This window comes from Acanthaster planci, linkage group LG06 (genome assembly GCF_054643075.1).
Source record: "Acanthaster planci isolate LZ-2023a linkage group LG06, COTS_SCS, whole genome shotgun sequence".
Classification (NCBI taxonomy): domain Eukaryota; kingdom Metazoa; phylum Echinodermata; class Asteroidea; order Valvatida; family Acanthasteridae; genus Acanthaster; species Acanthaster planci.
Genome location: NC_141782.1, coordinates 15,981,967 through 16,004,136, shown reverse-complemented (window position 1 = coordinate 16,004,136; position 22,170 = coordinate 15,981,967). Strand labels below are relative to the sequence as shown.

Here is a 22,170-nt window from a genome sequence, read left to right as displayed (position 1 = left end):
TGGGACCAAAAGGTGCATTTTCAAGGGTTGTTTACTAGAAACAAAAACATTGCATAGACCCTTTTAAGCAAGCATTATCCGAGAAGAAATTTCTGTACTAAGTACCTCCACAATGGTGGTCCCTTTGTGGTCCCCTGGTGCCTTCAAATTTCCCTCTGCTCTCACTCACCCTTACATTTTAAAAAAAAATTTTGGGGGGGGGTATTTTCTTTTTCTCGCATACTTCAATATCAGTGTGTGAAGCACAGACTATCTCTCCTGGGTTGGTTTTCTGACAAAATGTCCCAAATGTCAAATACTTCAATTTGCAATGGAACAGTATACCTTGGAATTTCCTCCTTTTTGAAGAATTGCAAAAATCTATTTCGTGAGATTCTCGTAGTGTATCATTTAAGTACCTCCCCCCCCCCCCCGACAACAGATGCTCTTTGTGGGGTACTTCCTATTGTTCTGGGATTCCCACAAGACACTATAAAGACAATGTACTGGTTACATATGGACCCTTGGTTTAACATTTTTGCATTAGCACACAACCTGTGCACGACATGTTCATGAACTGATCATGGCAGTAAACAACCTACAATTGTGATTTGCAAGAAAGAAGCAGTGATGGATCCTGCATTTACAAATCGGGATTAAGCTAAACACCTCAGTGGGGAATTGTCCTGATAATAATTTCTCGCTATAAAGTTATAAAATAAATAAAAATGATACAGTATAAAAAGACAAAGGTACCTTCCTTAATATTACAAAAAATCCAAGGGGGGAGGGGCAAGCCAGATGTACCCCCTCAGGATCTCAGCTACAATGATGTCGACAGCCATGTTTAACAATCATGGCTACAGCCAATGATAATATGTGTACAAATGCTTACAAAACTATCCGCTGCTGGCTGCATTTTTCCAATGGGCGCCCTGTGCAACTGTCAACCACAACCAAGGCTCACAGATGCAGAAATAAAAGTCTAGTTTTATTAGTCAACAACTGTAAAAACTGTCACTACCAGGACAAGTGCCAACTGTTATTCATGTACAGGTCTTAATGTTAACATTTTTCCTTCAACAATAAACATCTCCACAGTGTGAAACAGTTTACAAACATTCACAAATAATGTATAACTCCCAAACCACTAACTGCTTGTAAACTGTATTGACAACATAGGCCTAATAAAACCAGCCCTTCCCTTTAATGATTGTGGCTAATAAATTAAAATGCTTCAAATACATGTGGATGCAACTGGTTACACAAAGTAAAACACAAAGTAAAAAACAAAGAGAAACAAGAAAATATAGTCCATTAATTTTATAATTTGGCATACTGGAAGAAAACTTTTTTGACTATTTACAGCATATAACAATTGGGTTTGAACTTGGCACTTGTGTACACATACTGAGTTACAACTGATCACACTAATAAGTAGACAAAACTAGTAAGTACAACCATTTAAACTTTACAACTAAAATCTTTAGTTTTGAAAAAATACTATAAAGCAGATGGTGAGGGTGATTAACACCAAATTACACCAATAAGAATATGTCACGGAAAATTTTCAGTAAGTCAAGTCATCCTAATGTCCCCCACTAGGCTTTATTCAAAATAAAGACAGCCATTTTAAATCATGCTCCCCAAATCCACTCCAATTATTTAACACTCTGAAATGGGAAGGAACCTGACTATTTTGCTACAATTACTGGTACAGCTTCAAGACGAGTGATATGACTTTGTGAGCATAAATTGGAATTAACATCAGCGCACAAGAATATAATTTATAATTTCCCCCGCTGCATTTGCTGCATAAGTTTTTAAAAAATTTACACAGGTATCGCCTCACTTTCGATTGAAAATGGCTGACTCGAGAATAAGGCAGACTGATAACCAACATGTTCCGACTTCTCCAGCCTAGATACTATTAAATGTCTTTTAACCATTTTCCAATGGAGGGAGACTTTTTCCTCACCCCATAAAACTTGTTTGTGGTAAAACAAGGCGATGCTTGAGGCTGTTTGCACACAAACCACATTCCTGTGACTTTGTCATGAATGCTCGCACATTCCTGCGCTCATTTCATTTGCCAGCTCGAACCTGCTTTCAATGTAGGGGGGAACTATGCAAGGCAAGGGAGGCTGGCTTTATACCTTGAGAGTTCATGCCTGGCCACATTGCTGTGGGATAGGGAAAAGCAAATTTACACAAATCCCAAGCAGCATTGACATGTCAGTCTGCTCCCCTTCAACCATCAACCATGAACATTCACGTCAATTGCAAGGTAGAGTTGCATTTAACGACTCCCTCGCCAGGGCTAAAACCATCAGTTTCACTGTCTAACAGAGAGCAATCACAAAAATATTTGCTACGCTCAATCTGAGCTTCACTCTGTGGGTACGGCCTCCTTGCCATATCTCTGACCGCCCCCTCCAATGTCTGACAGTCATGATTTAGTACTGCCACCTGTGCTGTTCTCTCTCTCTCAAAAAAAGAAGGGGGCTTGTTGAGAAGAGGCCCTAACATTAGATGAGTTCATTATTTTTGAGTTTGAGAAGTCCCTTTTTAGCAAGTTCATTCCAACCATACCTGTGTTTATTTAAAAGCAAGTCTGACCAAATCTGACCGACAAGTCTGACCAAATCTGACCGATGGAATGTTTCTTTTATCTGATGCTCCATTCGGTCTTTCTTCTGGGAATGACTTGCTCCAAAAGAACCAACTTCACTGTTTTCATTTTAAAATTTGATATGACCAACAGCTTTTACATACATCCTCAAAATTGGCGAGAAATCTCTTGACTGGAGCATTTCTCTTTCTGCTCCACTGGTTTTCAAACTCCACCTCATCTGTCTGCGAAGCCAACTTTGACTGGTCCTCCAGGAACGAGTAAACCCTGAACTGAAGGGGCAACAGTTCCCTCACCGAGGTACTTCAACTTGAACGTCTGTGAGATCTGAAAAGATTGCAATGAAGTCAAACTGACCAATAAACCTCAAGAAATATTTTTAACAATATACATCACAATTTTTTGATTCAGCTTTCTTTATTTGGAGACTTTTGGGCAAACTGGAAAAGGTAGCGTCACCTTTTTTTCATTATTTTTCATCTGAACGGCATCTAACTTACTTAACTCTTAATTGCCTCATTCTGTATTTTCTAAATAACTGGAACTGAAACAGATTTGCCTTTTAATTGCTTTAAACTGAACACTGAGCTTTTACAACATTTTGAAAACGGGAATTTTGAACTTCACAGGTATTCCGCTCAGGATTTTTTCCAAACCATTATCAATAGCCAAGTTTGATCAGTGGTTATTTGTTAAGCAGCCACTTTTCCATGGTTCCTAGGATACAGTTTATGCACAGGTTACCTGGGAAAACCAAAGGTTGACAAATGGTCACTGACTGAACTTGGTCAATGAAGTAAGAATAAAAAGATGCGTGTAAAAGTCATCTTCGAAAAGAAATAACATCACACATGAAGTATGAATTGCCAGATTCCGTGAAAATGCCTCGAAAATAGCAATCTGTTAATTGGAAAGCAATTTAAAAAAAATTTTTTGTCTTCCTTTAAACTCATTTCACATGAACTCCAATAAAGGCTCAAAATGTCCTTGGCAATAGCAAAGTAACTTAGGCATCCCTTGACTTCTGTGTTATCTCCTGTCACAGGTGAAAGCCAGTTAAAGTGAATTATGCTGTCTGCATAAAACCGGCCCCTCAAGCAATCAATTTTCCTACCACAGCTCCACTCCCAAGACTCACCTTTGCCAGTGCCAAGTTAAGCTCAAGTTCAGCAATTCGTCGCCCGATGCACATCCGGGGACCAAAGCCAAAGGGCACTGAGGCAAAACTGGAGTTGGAGCAGCGCACTCGGCCGTGCTCATCCCTCAGCCAACGCTCTGGTTTGAAGGAGCCTGGATCCTCAAATACCTTGGGATCCCGCCCAATGACATACTGCAGGGAACCGATGATTGTCTGCCGATTCGAGAAGAGTATATGATTTTTATATAGGAGCAGCAGACATTGTTCACAGTTAAATTACATGTGTATGCATTTCATGCTTCAAACCTTTATTAACCACACTGACATTTTGGTGTAACTATGTGTATCTCAAAATATGTTGAGCCAAATTTAATTTATGACTTGTTTTCTCCTTCTTAAATTACCCCTTAGTTTTGCTACCCATTATGAGTGTATCCAATGTTAACATCAGCATGAATATTTGAACTAATTGTTTTTAAACAGTATGTCTGATTTGTACAAAATTGCTCTCAAAATGACTGCAAGGCACCAGTGCAATAACCTCAGGTCCAGCAAAACAAAGCATTGTGATAACATCTGAGAAAATGTCATGGGGGTGGGGAGGGGCAATTTTCCCCTCCCCCTGGCTTTTTAGGGTCAAATTGTGAGGATCTAGGTTTACTTCATACTAGTTTTATTACCATAGATGCTTTGATATTTTGTTTCTGAAAGAGGCCACCAAACGAAATTTCATATGAATTTTCCCAGTTCCGGTATCCATTCCCAATCTGGATTCCATATGTTCTTCTTACCTTTTTGGGGATGTGATAGCCTCCAATGACAATGTCCTTCTCCAAAATCCGATTATTGGCGGGCACTACAGGGTACAATCTGATTCAGATGAAATAAAGAGAATTTGCAGACAAGAGGTCACCAAATGTATCCTTTGATCACTACTGTAAACTGGGCATGCAACTGGGAAAAAAAAAGCAAAAGGAATTTCCAAGGGTGGCTAAAAAAGCAAAAGGAATTTCCAAGGGTACTCCAAATTGTATTTATGCAAAAATGTGCATATATAATGTGCACTGTTTATGCGGGTACTAAAATGTGACCCAGCCTTACAAAATGAGTCATATGTCTCCACGGCCACTTTTAATTTGAAAGCCTTGAAAAGACTCTTGTATAATGTAAATCAACAGGAACCTTCAACATCTTTCGCTAACATGTCCATTTTTATCAAGATGCCAGACTGAGTGATGAATCAAAAGAAAAAGCTCAGCGTGCTCTTTCCAATCCAAACTAGAGCAACATTATGGTGAAAACAGCCTTAAGACTCATTTTGTAGGATCCAGTCAGAAATGATAGTGATGGTCAACATTTAACTTGTAAACTAAATCAATATCTCCACCCAGCACCAACCTTAGAATTTCCTTGATGATGCTCTTGAGGTATGGCATTTGAGCTAAGTCGTCAGTATCTGCTGCCCTCATCTTGTCCGTGCCGAGGACTTTGCACACCTCTTTGTGCAACCGCTCTTCAACCTCAGGATGCCTGGACAGCTCATACAACACCCAAGCTAGGGTGTTGGAAGTCTGTCAAAAAGACACGCACACAAAAAAGTATCTAGTTTGAGTAAAGTTCTCATCGTTGAAAATCCCTGCAACCTGTAAAAAGTAAGTCTTGCATGTGTCGTGAGCAGCAATGGCCCATAAGGGCAGCATTCACCTCCAGTAACCTCAGTTGCATGAATCGACTGAGAATTCATATTTCTGTTACTCCCTGGATGGAGTGCTTGCCCATTGCAGGTTACTCCACAGTTGATGCCTGTGCCTAGCTTTATATCTCTTGGTTAAGGGGGGGGGTGAAGTGGCTAGTGTAAGGACACAGGGTGTGGTCAGCAGCTGGATGTAAACCCTCCTGACCCGATCAAGAGCAACAAACCCTGAACACGAGGCTCACCCCCACAGAATTGCATCAGCATACTGCTTTCATGTTGCAATTTCCTTTTTCTTCAATTCTAACTCCAAAATAAACTGCATAACAAAGATTGAACAAACAGAGCTCAGCTCTGATAAAACATAAACTTTTTGCACATCTGTCATGCTGCATCTAGTGGATGATTTGTTCAATGCCTGTCCACTTCGCACCTGCAATCTGTACTTATTTTCAGCTTTTGACTTTTGACACCTAGCGAGCCCCATAACAGGAATGTACTTGTGAAGTGTTGGACACATATGGTATTATTTCTTCAAATTTGTCAGTGTCGAGCCGTGTGTATTATGTTTCACTATCAGTTCTTATTATGTCATTTTTAAAATCTTCTTGTTCTCTAAGTGGTTTACTTGATTCAAATCACGCCAACTTGAAGATGAAATTGAGAGTGAATAACAACATGGAATAATATTCAAAATAAGTAGCCTATAGAATTCAAATTTACTACATGAGATAAAAATACCAAATGCTACTGAATAGTTCATCAATCAGTCTAAATTATGAAAGAAGAGTCCCACCAAAACAACATAATTCTTTGAGCTGAGTCCAAACCATAAAATTGAATCCATCATGGGTCTTTGGACCCATGGACTCCGTAAATCAACATTTGATTTAACCCTAACCCCTAAGGGTGTATGTAAAATTGTATTGCAATTGGAGGATTTGGGACTGTTAGGGTTAATAATATAAAAAGAGAACTATATGTACTAGGATACGTCTGTGCCCCTCAATTTTAAACATCAGGATATCTTTTGCATTTTTTCCAGTAAGCTTGATAGAAAACGTATTTTGATATCAAATCACGAACTGTTTGAATGAGTTATATTTGCAAGTGGACAAGGATGGTTTGGCCTGTTTCCTGTCAATTTATTTTGTACATGCACTCTCTGGCACCTGATCTCCCCTAAGGCTTTTAAAAGTGGCCCCAAGGATGAATTACAGTCGGCACTTTTCAGTAATAAAACCTCCCACCTGTTGTTTTGGAACTGAAGGTCCTGGGTGAATACAGGGGGGCCAAGATCCAGCTGTAACCGTGGCAACCACAGGGCAAGGTACCTTGTACTACATAAGCCCAGCCGATGTTCGTTTTGGGACCAACTTCTCACAGAATAACGAGTTTAATCTGGAATTCAAATCTTGAACTGAGTCTAATCCCACAGTCAAATCTTGACTTCCACTTAAACAATTTTCCACACGTTTGGTGACCTTGTTGGCTTCTTGGGTTGATAGAAGGATGCCACATACCCAGCATAGTACAGTTTCCAGGGGTATGGTATCAGATGTTTAAGTAATTTTGGTCTTGCTATGGAATGTTGCTATTAAGCGTAAGGGAAAATAGCTACCAACAGGCTACCAACCAATATATCATGCAATGTGCACTTCTCACACCCGGTTCCCGGCAAATTTTGCTAGCACATACATTAGTGGACCAGTTTGAGGACCATGAAGCTGCTTACCAGCTCCATCAAATCAAATTAATCCTGCTTGTGTGACCTTCATCATTCCAGCACCCAACCTGGCCATGAAATTTAATCTATAAAACACCCCAAATTCCACTGGTGGTCAGGGTATTTTTTTCAAGCCAATTTTTGACATTACCCCCCCCCCCAAAAGTTTAGAAAAAAAATCCTCTGGTAAGGCTTTTATAAAAGGCAGCGGGGTGCTCTGCTTATGATTCTTTCCTGATTTTGAAGGGTGTTTGTGTAATAGCCTCATGGTCAAGTCGGTTTGCATTGAGTGGTCAATCTGGTTATGCATTAGGAAACATCTGCGGGTCAGGTCATTTCCAAACAGCAAGCATCTCAGAGTTGCCCTCCAAAAAGATGCAGCAGATACTCTTGTCCTGCCCTCGATAAATAAAGGTGTACCTTTTGGTGAAACAATTTTTTTTAATTGAGAGAGGCACTGTATGTGATCTGCCTGACACATTTTGAGCATCAGTAAGAGCATAACTAGAACTTGGCAAAAATGCCCTCCTTGCGATCACAGAGAATCACAAATGACTGCATACTGGGTCAAATCTGTGAACCTGGAGAAATCTGTCAGAACTTACTGTGTCCACTCCAGCCAGGAGTAGTTCACAGGCATTGCTGTAGATCTCCTTCATGCTGAGTTGCTTGCTGGAGAGTAAGTACGTCAGGAATCCATCTGCTTCCAGTTCACCTTCACCCTCAGACTGCGCAGATATCTCCGCCAGTCGACTGTCCACTGCCTTCCTGGCTGTAGGTTTTGCAAACAATATTTTAGGGGTGAGCATAATGCTTTGGGCACTTTTTCACATGCTTTAAACTTTGTTTTCAACAAAATTACACAAGGACAAATTTTCTTTTGAAGTAATATAAAGCAAATCCAGAAAGGTTTTACCCTCAGTGTTATAAGATCAGTCCTTTTTTAAACAGCACAGTGTTGTAGTAGAGACCATCACAAGACCAGTTGCAAGACCAGTCAAAGTCAACAGGGTGATCGTAAACAATGAGACAATGACAAAGGAATGTCTTTGTTCCAGTTCATTTGAATACTTGGGACTTAAATCCAAACTAGAGGTCCTCTGTTGATCTTGTGATAGTCTTGTGGGGGTCTTGTGATGATCTTGAGAACGTGACACTGGAATTTGATTTCTTAACTTCCTGCTTTTAGAATAAGGCTGTCAACCAAATGCTAACCGAGATTTCCAGGGAAAAAAGACCTTAGTCCATCTTAAATCAAGACCAGAGTTGTTGTCTTGCAGACACAATCTAAAGTTGAAATTTTCTTGACCAGAGACTTGACTTGGAAAAAAATAACTGGTGTCTTGACTTGACATGGGTGAAAATGACTTGTGTCTCGACTGGAACAAATTTGATGTTTGCAAGTTTGGTTGCAATAAACGACTTTTGTTTGAATAAATAAAAGAAAACAGGTAAAGCAAAAGCAAACCTGTCTGATTTCATCATATTCATGTTTCATCATTACAAATTCCATAGCATTATTACGGGAAAATGAGGTAAATGGGTCAGACCTGTTTTGTAAAACATTATAGGTCACATCAAGTTATCAATAAATAATGTCAGAAGCCATGTATGATTATGTAGGAAAAAGAAATAATTGGCCTTTTTCAATTGGAAAAAATTAACTTAAGACTTGACTTGATTCAAGAAAAAGGAATTATGATTTGCCTAACAGAAAATGACCTGGTTACTCATGGTCAAGACTGAGGTATACCAAATCTATGTTAACAGCCAATTCCGAACTAACGACATTAATTTCTACAAAATTCTGCAGCATCCAGAGACTGTTGTTGATGCAAAGTTGGCTTAGTGGTAGGGGTTTCTGAAAAGACCCCTTACCAAAACTGAATATGTAGTCCCAAGCTGCCTCATGGTCTTTCCATGGTTTGAGGCTATACTTCCTGAAGAACTCGGGTGATGTGACAAATAGGATCTGGCCGGATTGGAACATCTGGTGGATGGAGTCAATGAATCGCTGCGATTCGGTTGGAATCTGCTTCTCCAGGCAGCCAATCCTGGTCTCGAACAGAATCTTGAAAATGGCTGCACGAAAGGAAATTTACCCTATATGAAAGCCAAGACTAAAAATAAGCCAATTAAATAGATACCAATCTGAAAGATCGAGGATTTACTTGAGCCGACAAATTTACACCATTTTTGCAGATGTTTTGAGTATGAATGAGCAAGTATATTAAGAATCACTGATATTTTTGACTGCCACTTCAGGCACAAGAAGTTTCAAACTGGGCAAGTTGTTGGAATTGTGAGAGCCATGGTGAATAATAGGCAATTTCAGTAAAGTTACACTGTTTGATTGGAGTGGGGGGCTTTGGGGAATTTAGCACGTACATTCCATGGACCATTTGTACATCTCATTCGTCAGTTCGGGGACCAGCCCATTCTGGTTGGTGACATCTCGGATGTAGCGTAACCGCTGGACCATGTCCTCTATGACTTCATTGATGACCCCCACGTAGGCACTCACTTTCTTGGGTGGCAAGATCTTCTTGCTCAGTAGGTGTCGTGCTCGATGCCACTGTTTGCCCTCACTGTCAAATTGAAAGCAGAGAGTACAGACTGGCTTCTTGAAGGAACATTTACCAAAAGAAATTATTACCTTCACAATTCTTATTAGAGGATGGCCATTTGGTATCAGAACAAAAACATAAGTTTTTTCTCAGCTAAAGTTTGCATTTTGACTACCCCTTGAATTTAATTTTTTTTTCCAACCCTGAGAGAAGGCACTTTATCTGATGCATGTTACCAAAACTCTCCTGTTTTGGTTTTGACTTTTTAAAGTGCGTGAACCCTTGAAAGTAAACACAATCATACCATGTTTGGATGGATGTTATAAATCAAAAGGATGGGACATCCATTCATTTTATCCAAGCACAATAATTTTGAAATAAACACAAAAGTGCATAGAGTTGCAAATGTAAATAAAAGAACATTTGTTGAAATTGAGAGATAGCAGTTATCAAATGTTACTTCTGATGGCAAAATATTGAAAAGAATGTCTGTCAGTGTTATTGAACTTCTCGGAAAATTCATTACACTTACTGTGTGAGAACACCAAGCGACTCATTGCGATGCATTCTATATGCCTTCCATGGTTTCATGTCAACTCTCATCGGGTACTTGTTGTCATGGCGATACATCATGGCCACCAACTCCGGGTCAGCGAGGTTAACAAACTCCAGTGACCCCAGGCGCTCCTTCCATATGGGACCGTATTGTTTGGTGAAAGCAATCTGTTACAACAAATTTTTCTTGGCAAAATCACTGAGTTGTTTGGTATTAAAGGTTGTACACTGTAATTGTAAAGTCAAGCAATTTGGAATACAGAGGACCTGAAATTTTCCCTTTTGAAAATTCAAAGTATTTGATTTCCCAACCAGAAACCTTTTTCTTATCTTTCATCTATTCTCAATGCTCCAAACCAAACCAAATAGATTTTCTTCCAGGGAAAGTTAAAAAAGAAACAGGGACCTTCATGTGCCGTATTGTCCTTTAAATACAAAAATCATGATGGTGCACATGCTGTTGAAATTACTGACTAAACTGGGGGGGGGGTTACCCCTCCTCCAGTCTGTGACCTGTCCCCACCCACACCCTCTGGCTTCCCTCAGAAGTTTGAACAGACTGCACATGCAAGTGTTCTGTACTGTTTGAACTACATGTACATGTATATACAACTGAACCAATGTATAGAAGCTTTCCCAACTGTGACACCACCCCTTATCCCATACAATTTACAAGTCCGATGAATAGTTGTGCAGTTACATGTATTAATCGGTTCCCCTTACCCTCCTCTAACACTGCCCCAGGTCTTGTCAGGGTAACAGTCCCATTTTGAAGCCCCCCGGGTGGGATTTGTTTGTCACAAGCAATCAATTTTGCCATTGGTTTGCTGCATGGATCTGCTGCCCTCGTATAGGTGGGGATTTTTGACACTTTAAAAGTGCCAATCCCCACGTTTTGGGAAGAGCAGAAAAGGAAGGGGAACATTGATGGACACATTACACATTTAAAAAGTGAGAAATCTGTGAATCATTTCCATTTGAGCCTAATTTCATCAATGTCAAACGAGGAGGGTTTATGCCTTTGTACATTCACAATGCAGTGTTCAAAAAGTAAGTCTTTGTTTACTGTCTTATGGTTTGTACATAAAAGTAACGCCTACTCTTTTAAACCATTTTAGGGAAGACAAAAAAACAAAAACAATTGTTCTGTATAGGAATGGAAGCTGAATGAAAGTGAAAGGCAAAAAGAAAAATTAAATACAAGTAAAACAAAACCAAAAAACAAGTGTTTTTAAATACCTGTACAATACATGTAGCCTGGTTATAGAAAATCGTGACGATGTGTGTTTGCTTGGTAAAGGTGGAACTTATACATTTCAGCCAGAAAAGTCAACACGATAAATCTCTCCAAAAAAGGTTGGGACGAAAATGCTATATACTATAGTGCCATTCCGGGACTTCTCCCCTCCCCTGTTCTACAGTGGAACCATAGATTTGTTCTACAGGCCTATATGGGAACCAATGAGTTGGCTCCTGGGAGCAGCTTGGGGTGCACCCTGCACTTCCAGTGCGCCCCGTTCATTCTTCCTTGAGGCGTGTATTTGAAGTCAGTAATATAAGACTTGACAGAAAAAACTGCCCCTGAAGAACAGATGTTTTGTCCATGTAATCGTGGCGAGAAAAAATTGCCTGTCAAAATGCCAAGAATCGTCGTGAGAGAATTCACCTCGAATTCTTGCTTATTAATGACAACCACATCCTTGAAGCCAGTGATTAGCCATAAACCGCACAGCTCGATCGTCACACGCAGCCGTGAAATACTAAATTCCGACTTGCATGAAGTTCCAAGCCCATGATCTTCGGCTAGTGAACCCAACATTGAACAAAAGATGTTTTTCTGTAGCTCGAGTCTCGAAAAGAGGTCGTTGCCTGCTTGCTTCATAACCGCGCGTCTTCTAATTACGTATATACAAACAGGGTCGGGAGCCCAATCAATTATCCATGATCATCATTCCGATGGGCCACTGGAGAAAGGTCGCGTGACTGTGGCAGTCATCATAAATGCTTGTCAACAAGCGGCACTGGATGGAAATGAGAAATCACTTGGAAGCACACCCGAATACTCCCATGACCAATCGCATTAATGCCGCTGGTCCTTTTATTGAGGGGAGAATGGCCCAGCAATTCAAGAAGAGCAAGCAGCTGTGGCTTGACTAGACTGGACGGAAGGGTCAAAGGAGATGCATTGACCAAACGTGAGTGACCGCGAGCACACGACCTCAAGTCAGGAATCAGTGGTTTTCCTCGAGTCGAGTATGAGCACATCCAATTTTCCTTTTTTATGGGGGGGCCAAAATGCAGACGTTTAACCTCAAGTACTGACAAGCAAGCTCGATGCTAGTTTATCGCTCGGTATAGCTAAGGGAGTTTGAAAAGTTTAAGTCTGGAATTTGCAGAATGACGTAAGACTGGAGCCATACAGTTTTCTCAACCTGATTATGTAAAATCAAATAAATTATATACCAAATTCCTAGTATCCCAAGGTCACTGCCAAACAACGCCCGCGTATCACTACAGCTCCGTGTCAATTTTTTTTGCCATTCCAGTAATCATGGACTGATGGAGCCCCGCTGCTTATCCTGCCGAGAGCGGCAAACCCCATAATACGGTCTCGCCTTCTTAACCCCAAATTGCCTGCCCCCAATGATGACCTGCTCCTAAGCCAGGCCTTTCTTGACGGTCCTACACCTTCCAAGGACGGGTGGCGCTTCCTGAGTGGGGCACGCCGCTGCTGGGTCGGCTCCTTTCATCGCGCTGCTAAATTATTGGGTTTCCAGATTTAATTGTCTACCGCGGAGGGACTACTCGATATCCTCGCTTAACAGGGATGAAGGGGCTGGTGATCCAACAGGTGAAAAAAGTGGTGGTACCGCGGCGCTACCTTGGCGCCAAAACGACATGGATTGATTACAAGTGAGCCAGTGACCTAATTCAGCACAAGGGAACGTAGCTCGAATCAAACTTTGAGGATGGAAAATTACGATGGGCGTCCATGTAATGTTTTAACAAGCACAATTTGAGCGCAAATAACAAGACCGAAACGTTCTATAATGAATAACCTAAAAAACACTTCCAGCGTCCTGAACACTGTTTACAGAATTGCTATTTCCCTTTTAAGCGATTATCAAATCATGAAAAATCATTCGCGCTTTCTATTCAGTCATATCTTTTCAGTTAAAGAATAATCCTGTATGCCAAAAGATGCAACAAATAATTTCTCATGGGCTTGGAGACACGACTAGTTTGCTCCAAATCCCTTTCTGACATTTTCTCAAGGTTTATCTGAGTGCGGCACAATAACAGCTGGAATTAAAACCATTATGAAGTGTTCTTCTTTTGATGAAAACTACGTCAACAACAGCAACGATGTTCAATTCGAGACAAGTTCAGGAGTCGGCTCACAAACACGAAGTCACTCCTACTGGAACATCATGATTTTTGAAACTATCGTGAGTGTCCAGTATATGTAGTATAGTACAGCCTATGTTATAGATATACACGTACCAGTAAGTTCTAAGCTTGGTATCACAACCCAAAGCCCGCCAAAAGAGTATTACATTGTACATGTACTTCTTTCACAACTTGAAAATTCGATTAACATTAATGTGTTGCTGCTCCATGTCCAATTACGGGAGGATAATAGCGGCGGAGCGCTGCATTCATTCCGGGGTAATTGCCGCTAGACATCCCTCCCCTGTGAGGTGTTCAACTTCGCGCTTTTTCTCCCCGAGTCCTTGGAGCTCGCCTGCACGCCTCCTTCGTCCTCCCGCACCAAGGATAGTAAATCACTATGTGCCGTTTGAAGATAGCCGCTCTCCTAAGTTCGTTCACCTGTGTTTACTGCCTCCTGGTCAACCTACGAATAATAATAAGACCCTTCCCCGGGGGAACGCCCCTACCTATACCCAGGCAACGAGAGCCACACGAGGACAGCCTTTTGTCCAGGCTCTTTTATCAGTCAGCAATTATCCTGCCCCCTTGTGCCATCCGCTCCCTGGCAAACAACGCAGGGCAAATAACCGACTTATGTGGAAAAATCTCCTCCCCGTTTCGAGGGTTGCTCTTTCACACCGGTTGGTGTTTTGTCGTGGTAAAGTGGGCCATTGCCGCCGGCGTATTGTCCGTCTAGCGGGGATTGTTGTCGATTTTCCCCACCAGTTCCTCTCACGTGAGGTCCTGACCGGTAGTGCCTTCTTGCAACGTGTATCAGGCATATCAAGATTTGCCCACTTCACGAGTTGTGTAGCGAGATGCTTTTGGGCCACATTTTTCCACAACTCTTAAATTATATAGGGCTGATGAAAACGCAGTTGTCGTTTTTATGATATTTAAAAACAAGAATGTATCATCATGTCCACAACAACTGAAGTCTGAAAGACGAAAAAGGGTCGCATCGGTATCCACGCATAACCGTTTTCACAGAATTGACGTTTAAAACAAAAACCGCCTCTTTGAAAGTTTTTATACCAAAAATGTTTTGAGCAACAGATCAAGACCATCAAAATATTTTACCCTAATGATCGCATGAGCCCGGAAATAGCTTCTTTTTTTACCCCACGTGTACGTATCCCACCGGTACGTGCTCCAACACTGGTCTGACCAGAACTGAAATCAACACTCAACAGCACTGCTCCTCTTGAAAGCCTTCACTCCTAATTACCCAAAGCTTCTTAGCATATCCTTTTCAATTTCAGGTTGCCGCCTCACTCTCTTCACACCTTGGCGACAAAATTCCGAGACAAGTCACGTTGTGAAATGCCAACGTTTGGAACAATGATGTCCCCTTGGTCTGATGTGGAACGTGCATGCTACCTGACCAAGAAACCAGAGACACTGTCGAGACACCACAAAAGATCCACGTTACCAAGACATGCTGGCTGGTAAAAGGACGGCAACAACACGTCTCTCAAATAAGCTTACGAAGACCACCTACGAGCGTGCATATTACAAGCCATGTACACTGTATACAGGCCCGTATCATGTAATTTCCCAAGGTCAGGAATCTGAGAAATCGGGAAATTCTACGTCCTTTTTCCTAAATATTTACACTGCATTCATGCACATATTAAATTTATAAGTATGTAAATGCACACATAAATGTGCTGATGAGAGCCGATTAACTTTTAAAGAGAGCTCTGGTACATGTAGGTTGTTGCTCTCAGGCTGAAGTTGGACACACGACAGGTTCAGAATACGAAGGCGAAATAAAGCAGACTGTTCGAATTGTCAACTTAACTGGTCCTTCTACGGACCCCTTAAACAGTTGCGGAGGAAATGAAGCTCCATCAAGCTGCCCTTTTCGCTCGAGATCAACCACAGCGTTAACGTATAGTGGATTCAGTGACAAAGATTTGTCCTTTTTTTTTTTACATACACACTGCTTTTTCGTCAGTAGGAGTAGACGCAAAAACAGTCTGAAGGGATGAGGACACTTGTTTTGGCCGCATGGTCACGGAGTCGCTTCGCGATCAATGTCCTCACCAGTTGTTCGCACAAGTAACCTGTGTATATTTGCCTAAGTCGTACTAAATTTGCCATCGATTTCTTTTGCAGCTAGCTCAGTAGCAGTACTTGTGAAATATGTGTACGTTCTAGCATTTGCCAAACATTGTCATTCGTTGGGCAGGGCAAAAATCCAAAATTAAATTAACATCTCCCCGACGCAAATCCATCCTTACAAATAGTTGTTCGCGGTACCCACTGCTACATCTGACTCAAACCAGCCAGCCGACACCAGTAGCTCTGTGCACGGTCGATTGGGAAGTCGTCGGTTCGAATCCTACCCGATTTCGCTTGTGTTTTTTTTCTCACAAGCTTTCAGGGGAAACACCGAGTATACAGTGTTGCAATACACGTCAGGCAGGGCAGACATCCGAAATTAAATCGTCATTCATGTCAAGATGCGCAATACAGCCAAAATTTTAACCTATGAGGTAAAATGTTAATTCGCATAGAAAGTGACTTTGTGCCAAGTCATTGCCCTCACTGTAATTATATCGCTGCTACCATACCAGCCATTTGATGCACGGTAATGTAGTTGATCTTGATAGCGTTCCATTCCCGTCATTTCGAAGAAAACGCACACTATAGACGCGGCATCAGGTTGGGCCTGTGGGTGGCGGACATCATTCACATACATCCGGTTTAATAGTGATGAATTCCAAATTACATGTTATGTAGCATCAATGCTTCTTCTTGGCAAGGAATTTCCGTGAAATGGCCTACAAACTACATTAGTTATCGCTCCTTTATTTAAACAAACAACTTATATCGCCACATCTTGTTCAACAAAAACTTATGATTTTATGAAGCCTTATCATGGGACTACCGATCAGCACTAACAGCAGATTAAGCCAATCCGTTGTTAGTATACCGTAAGGGCCTTATCAGGGAAGGGGTGCTGCCAGCGTGCTTTTAACTTCCTAAGCAGTTTTAATATACAGTCAAAGACACAATAAACTTTGAAGAGATAAAAAGGATACCAACTTCCACGGAAGTTGCAATCACAGAAAGTGATAACGTCTTTGAACTATGGATTGTTATAAGTATTCTGTTCCTTGCTCTATGCTTGGAAACTGTGCAAAGCGTGATATCTGGTACCTTCAAAAATCCTCAACCTAAATAGCTAGGTGGGCCAATGGCCGCGTGGTTGGAACTTCTCTGGAAGGACCGTCTCGGGTACAGAAATGTGAAATACACTCTTCATACCAAGATTTGAGCTCTTTATTCAACAGTGGCCATGTTCAAACTATTAGAAATCGAATGGAAACAATAGGCCTAAATGTTCCCACTCACAGCCAGAACCTTGATTCGGTTTGTGAAATCGCAACAGCTTTGCAACTTACTCCAGCGAAAGAACGGTTTATAAATTAGGATAAGTACTAAATCATGTAAATAGGCAGGTGATTTTCAGAGTGTGCTTACCTGATGTTCATAAATGCGGCTGAGACCATTTCCAACTAGGTAAGTCCCTAGCGTCCCAATAAAGGGCCACCCTTTCGGCCCAGGAATCTCGTCGAAAGGCCGAGGCCGCACGTGCACATCGGCTGCCAGGGAGTCATGCTCTACCGTTGCAGCGTCTGTCGTTGAACCGAGTCTGGCAGGGCAGATCCCCCACGACCCAACCACGGCATGTTCGGTGGTTGTGCTGCTCCCGCTGGGCCTGGGCACGACGACCTCGTTCAGTCGGTGCACCTGCACGGTGCTTGCATCTGAGCCCGACTCCTCAGTGACCGGTGGTGGTGAGCTCGGGCGCTCCCGGGGAATTGCCATTGTGCTAGCTGACTGCTGCACACTGAGGCGAGATGCACCGGCGAATATCCGTGAAAGTTGCCTCCCAGCCATGGCGACTTGGCTTAGGAAGCTATTTCCTTCAACAATAGTTCCTGAGTTTAAATCTCAGACGCACCTCCTTGACATGCTTGAGGAATTTGTGACGAGTGAGGAATCGCCGTTCGGACAAGAAAACACTTGCGACACTGCGACTATCAGCTCTGACTTCTTTAACCGCAGCTTACAAAGCCAAAATAAATTATGTTCAAACGGCTGTGTAATCGACGACAAACGTATCCCAAATAAACAGCCTAGTTAGTTTGTGTGGATTTCGGATAACCAACTTCCTCCGCCGTGACCGCTAAAGAAAAGTTTGCGAGAGAGTATTGGTTTTCGCCGAACAAACAACGGATGGACCTCCGAACGGTCTGGGCTATAACATGTCAAGCATCGACACAGCCCACTTTCCTGTCTTTGCGCATTGAGTTACACAGCTGATGCGTGCATGGGATTCCCTCTGCATTTGAGCCTTTTATCCCATGTGCAAAGCACGTGACACGATTCCCCAAACTTCGTGCATGCCTCCAGGCTTCCCCGTAATCAACGCCACTAACATGCGTATACATTGTGCTGTACGTGCACACACGTGCAACGCTTGAGCGGTCACTTATGTCACTGCCCAGACCGATGATTGGTCAAACTGCGCCGAAAGTTACACTCCTGCGAGTTTTCACATTCCACCAGGCCGCGGCTTGCCAAACACGGCAAGCTATCGTTTCCCAACCCACCCTCCTTCTCAGATCAACTCGTCCAGGATTTTCTTTCAGAGCAACGGGTCACCGCATAGCGCAATGTACCCCCACAGAGACCCTCCTGAGGTAAATCCGGATGATCAAGTTTCGAATGCGAACCTCTTGGGTCATATTTGGACAATAGGTCAACGACGATACCACCGTGATAACTCGTGCATGTAGACATGGAGCTATCCTTTTTATAGCTCCATGATGTAGATAAATGTACATGTAATGTACATAATTGACGTACATAGGCCAGGGGTATGTTTGTGCACATGTACAATGTACATGTACATGTACATGTGCAGTATTTTGTACATGCGCGTGCAACAGGTGAGGCACATGATCACTTAAGATACGCCCGACCCTAGCCCAACAGTTGCTAAGCAACCAACACCGACACACTTGTTTACGATGACGTATCCACTACCTTGAAACAAAAGTATCATCTTGCAAGACAAGTGATGAGAGATCAACGGTCTGACTCGATGGGGGTGTCCGCAGCATCGTGATTCATGATTTATAACCATTGCTTCCGATCCTCAGTTTAAGTTGCATCATGCCTTCGCAGAATCGACTCATGTTGCAGTTATGGCATGCTGTTAAGCGGAACTCTAGGAAAGTGGAACATCCACAGGGACTTTCCATTGCTATCAATCATTTCAGTTTGCCGTCTGATTTGATCCGGTTTGACGTAACCTTATACAAACAAGGACTACGTGCCCATATGAACAAAGGCCCCAAAAGACCGCAACGAGGAACGCAGAAAGCCTTCAAAAATGAAGACATTGATCAACAGTATCAGTAATTTTCTTGACGCTAACCTGGTCCTCGTTAATTAACGACGTTACTTAGGTTTGTCACGTTATGTTGAGGCCAGGAGAGGGTCGAAGAGTAGACCCTTCGTTTGGTTCATTCCATATCCACATTGATTCTTCGGCGGTACGGATAGTCCCTTTAGAGCTGATATTGATAAGAGCATGGAAGTACACGAGTCCAAGTTGTTTCCTAGCACTGAAGGAAATGTCATTATTACACTGTTAAACAATTTCTGCTAAATAACAGTGGATTCTATTGTCAATTGGCATTACAGAAGTTGATGTTTTGTCATTTTTTACTGTCATTTTTTTTCTGTTTACTATGGTAAGAAAAAAATTAATTCGTACGCACGGATTACCAATTCGTACATACGGATTACTAAACTGTATTTACGGGTTAGTAATCCAAATGTTGCATTGCATGACGAAACTTCAGTTCATCTGGTCCGAGTGAGACCAAGAGAGGGTGCGATTTCCCAGCAACGGAGGCTCCTTTGGTAGGAACTCCACTTAGCTGGTTCCCGAATGACAATGAGATACTTGTGTTGTGTACGGGACGGTCTGGCCCTACCAGTAAACAACACTCCCCACCCCACTCTTTTCAACCGATTAGGGGGATGCTTCTGCTCATGACGGAATTTTGAATGTGGCCAGTGCCTAGGATAATTATTTACAAAACCATACGTCCGAAAGAGTAATTTTTCTTACCCTGTCCTAAATACATTTCCATATGAGTCTCCTGTTAGTATACAGAGAAAATTGACAGGAGAATGTGTTGTCCCAAAACAGCAACTTCTGTAATGCCAATTGACAGTAGAATCTAAAAGTTAGTTTAAGGAATAGGCAATAGTTGTGCATGCTTCCCGGTTTTCTATCACGGTAGGCCTAAACAAATTGGATTTTGGGAAACTTTGAAAATATGAGTAAGTTGTCATGTCAGTGGTTCTCCCGAATGTGTCAAAGTCATTGACTTCGGGGGGGAGGGAGGCGTCTCGGTGACCGTGGCCGGCAATGCTAGGTCAAATTTATCTCATAGAAGGGACAGAGTCACTCGTCAAACCCCAAACAGTCAGTTAATACAGGTCACAGAGCGACCCTCGTGTCCACATGTAGGCCGCATCCCCGGAGGGAACATGGGCATATAGTCCCTCCCCCAGATATTAAACGAAAACAGACGGTGAGCTCATTGCCCAGTGCACACGACTTCTTTGAGAATTATTGTGTTGGTGCCCTTTAGCCCCTAGCGTTTTAGTGGGTTCTTATATGGGGTGTCTTTAAAAAAAAAGTAACCGGGATAAGTTTGTGTATTTCTTGAATGTGGCTAATTATTTTGGTAAACGGTAAGCATAATCTGTTTCATCAAGATGTCCTTTTTTTGTATGACACCAAGAAATCCAAATTTCCATCGCAGATAACTGAACATGAAGCGATCAAAGTCAGAAATGGCTTGGCACCTTTTGGTGTTGAATTCATACTGTCCAGAGATGCCTTTTTTCAGAATTATGTATGTTTGCTCTAATCCCAAAAACGCATTTAAAATGATAACCTTTTAGAAGTGATGAGAACAATGGCAGAAGTTTGCGTTAAAAGAAATGGGGGCATGTTGAAGGACACAGGGGTTGGGCTGCGGCAAGAATACGCCCCTAACTTTGATTGTCTTTGAATTAATGATTTTGGTAGCTATAATTAGTGCTTCACGCTGTACAAACCTGCGTCTTGTGCAAAGCCATTTCTGACACGGCCCATTAAATCACTTTGTGCTTAGTCATGTGTGATGAAAATATGGATTTCTTGGTGTCATACAAAAGAAGACATCATACTGAAACAGATTATAGTTCCCATTTACAACAAAAAGTAGTCACATGCAAGAAACAGATTAATTAATCTCGGTTTCCTTTTTAAGACACCCTGTTTATTCATGGCTTGCCAACCTAAAACAGGCCCTAAATGGTGCGACTTTTTTGCAAGTACGACCTCACCTTTTGTTCAAAGTCTTTATTATTATTTGGAGTTTGAAGAATTTTGGCCCTGAAATACTTTATGAAGTGGCTGTAAGGACGTTGAAAATTTGGAAATGGGACAACAAGAAGGAGAAAAGAGTGCACTTCAAAATTGTTTGTTGCATGAACCCTTTCAAGGGTGGCTGCAATTTTTTCTGTGACACAAATTTCCTGCAACTTCATGCTCTTTTTCAGTGTATGAACACTATTTGAAATAATGATCCCTATAGGCCTAAGGCTCAATGCATTAAAAGGGCACAGTTTGAAACATTTGAAATTATCCATGCTTTTCGGGACAACCGAGGGCGCTGTTGCAGTTACGTCATCCAGGGAAGACGAGGATCGCCTTTTTTTCTGTTCGAATTGTAAATCGTTTACTGAGAACATTTCTGAGTAAGGGTTGCTTGCTTGCTTATTGCTCTATACTTCCACAACAGTCGACCACCAAAGAAAACTGAAGCCCGAAAAAATGCTGGAGTTTTGCAAAAGTCAAAAAGGTTCCAAAAATAAGGAAACAAACATTGAATATGGGGTTCTCTCAACTTCACTGAGAGGCAAAGGTTCCGATTTTGGAAGAATTCCAAAGGAACACGTCTCCATTGAAACAGGAGGTGGTGGACACTCTTAATCCACTCAGAATTTTCCCATATGCAAGATCAACAGGAGGTTAGCATCCTCTTTGATTTGCAAGTTTGTGAAATAAGTTTTTATTTATTTGCGTAATTTTCGGATTACAATGGGGAACGGGCAAAGGGGGAGTGTCAGAGGGCGGTTCAAGTGCCTTGCGGGCTAGCAAATCCCAGCGTGACCCGACGACCACACGCAGGGCTGAGTTGTAGTCCTCTTTTTTGTCTCGGGAAAGAAAGAAGAAATAAAAACCCTTCTTTTCGGATCTCAAAAGAAAGAACTTAAAGATCTCCAGTGGCTGAGCAAATAACCTGAAGTGTCAAGATTGTCGACAAGGAGATTGGGAATGAGTGGGGCAGATAAATGGGG

At 41.9% G+C, this 22,170-nt stretch overlaps 1 protein-coding gene across 1 annotated transcript; it reads right to left on the bottom strand.

The window, feature by feature from the left end:
• Positions 1–200: 200 nt before the first annotated feature.
• LOC110983051 (25-hydroxyvitamin D-1 alpha hydroxylase, mitochondrial-like) lies at positions 201–18,481 on the bottom strand. The gene is made up of 9 exons (XM_022241956.2): positions 17,215–18,481; positions 10,268–10,458; positions 9,557–9,756; positions 9,047–9,250; positions 7,774–7,940; positions 5,148–5,320; positions 4,541–4,619; positions 3,750–3,962; positions 201–2,938 (listed from the first exon to the last, which is right to left on the bottom strand). Exons 1-9 carry the CDS (start codon positions 17,632–17,634, stop codon positions 2,828–2,830), a joined length of 1,758 nt encoding a protein of 585 aa, XP_022097648.1. The 5' UTR covers positions 17,635–18,481; the 3' UTR covers positions 201–2,827.
• Positions 18,482–22,170: the final 3,689 nt, after the last annotated feature.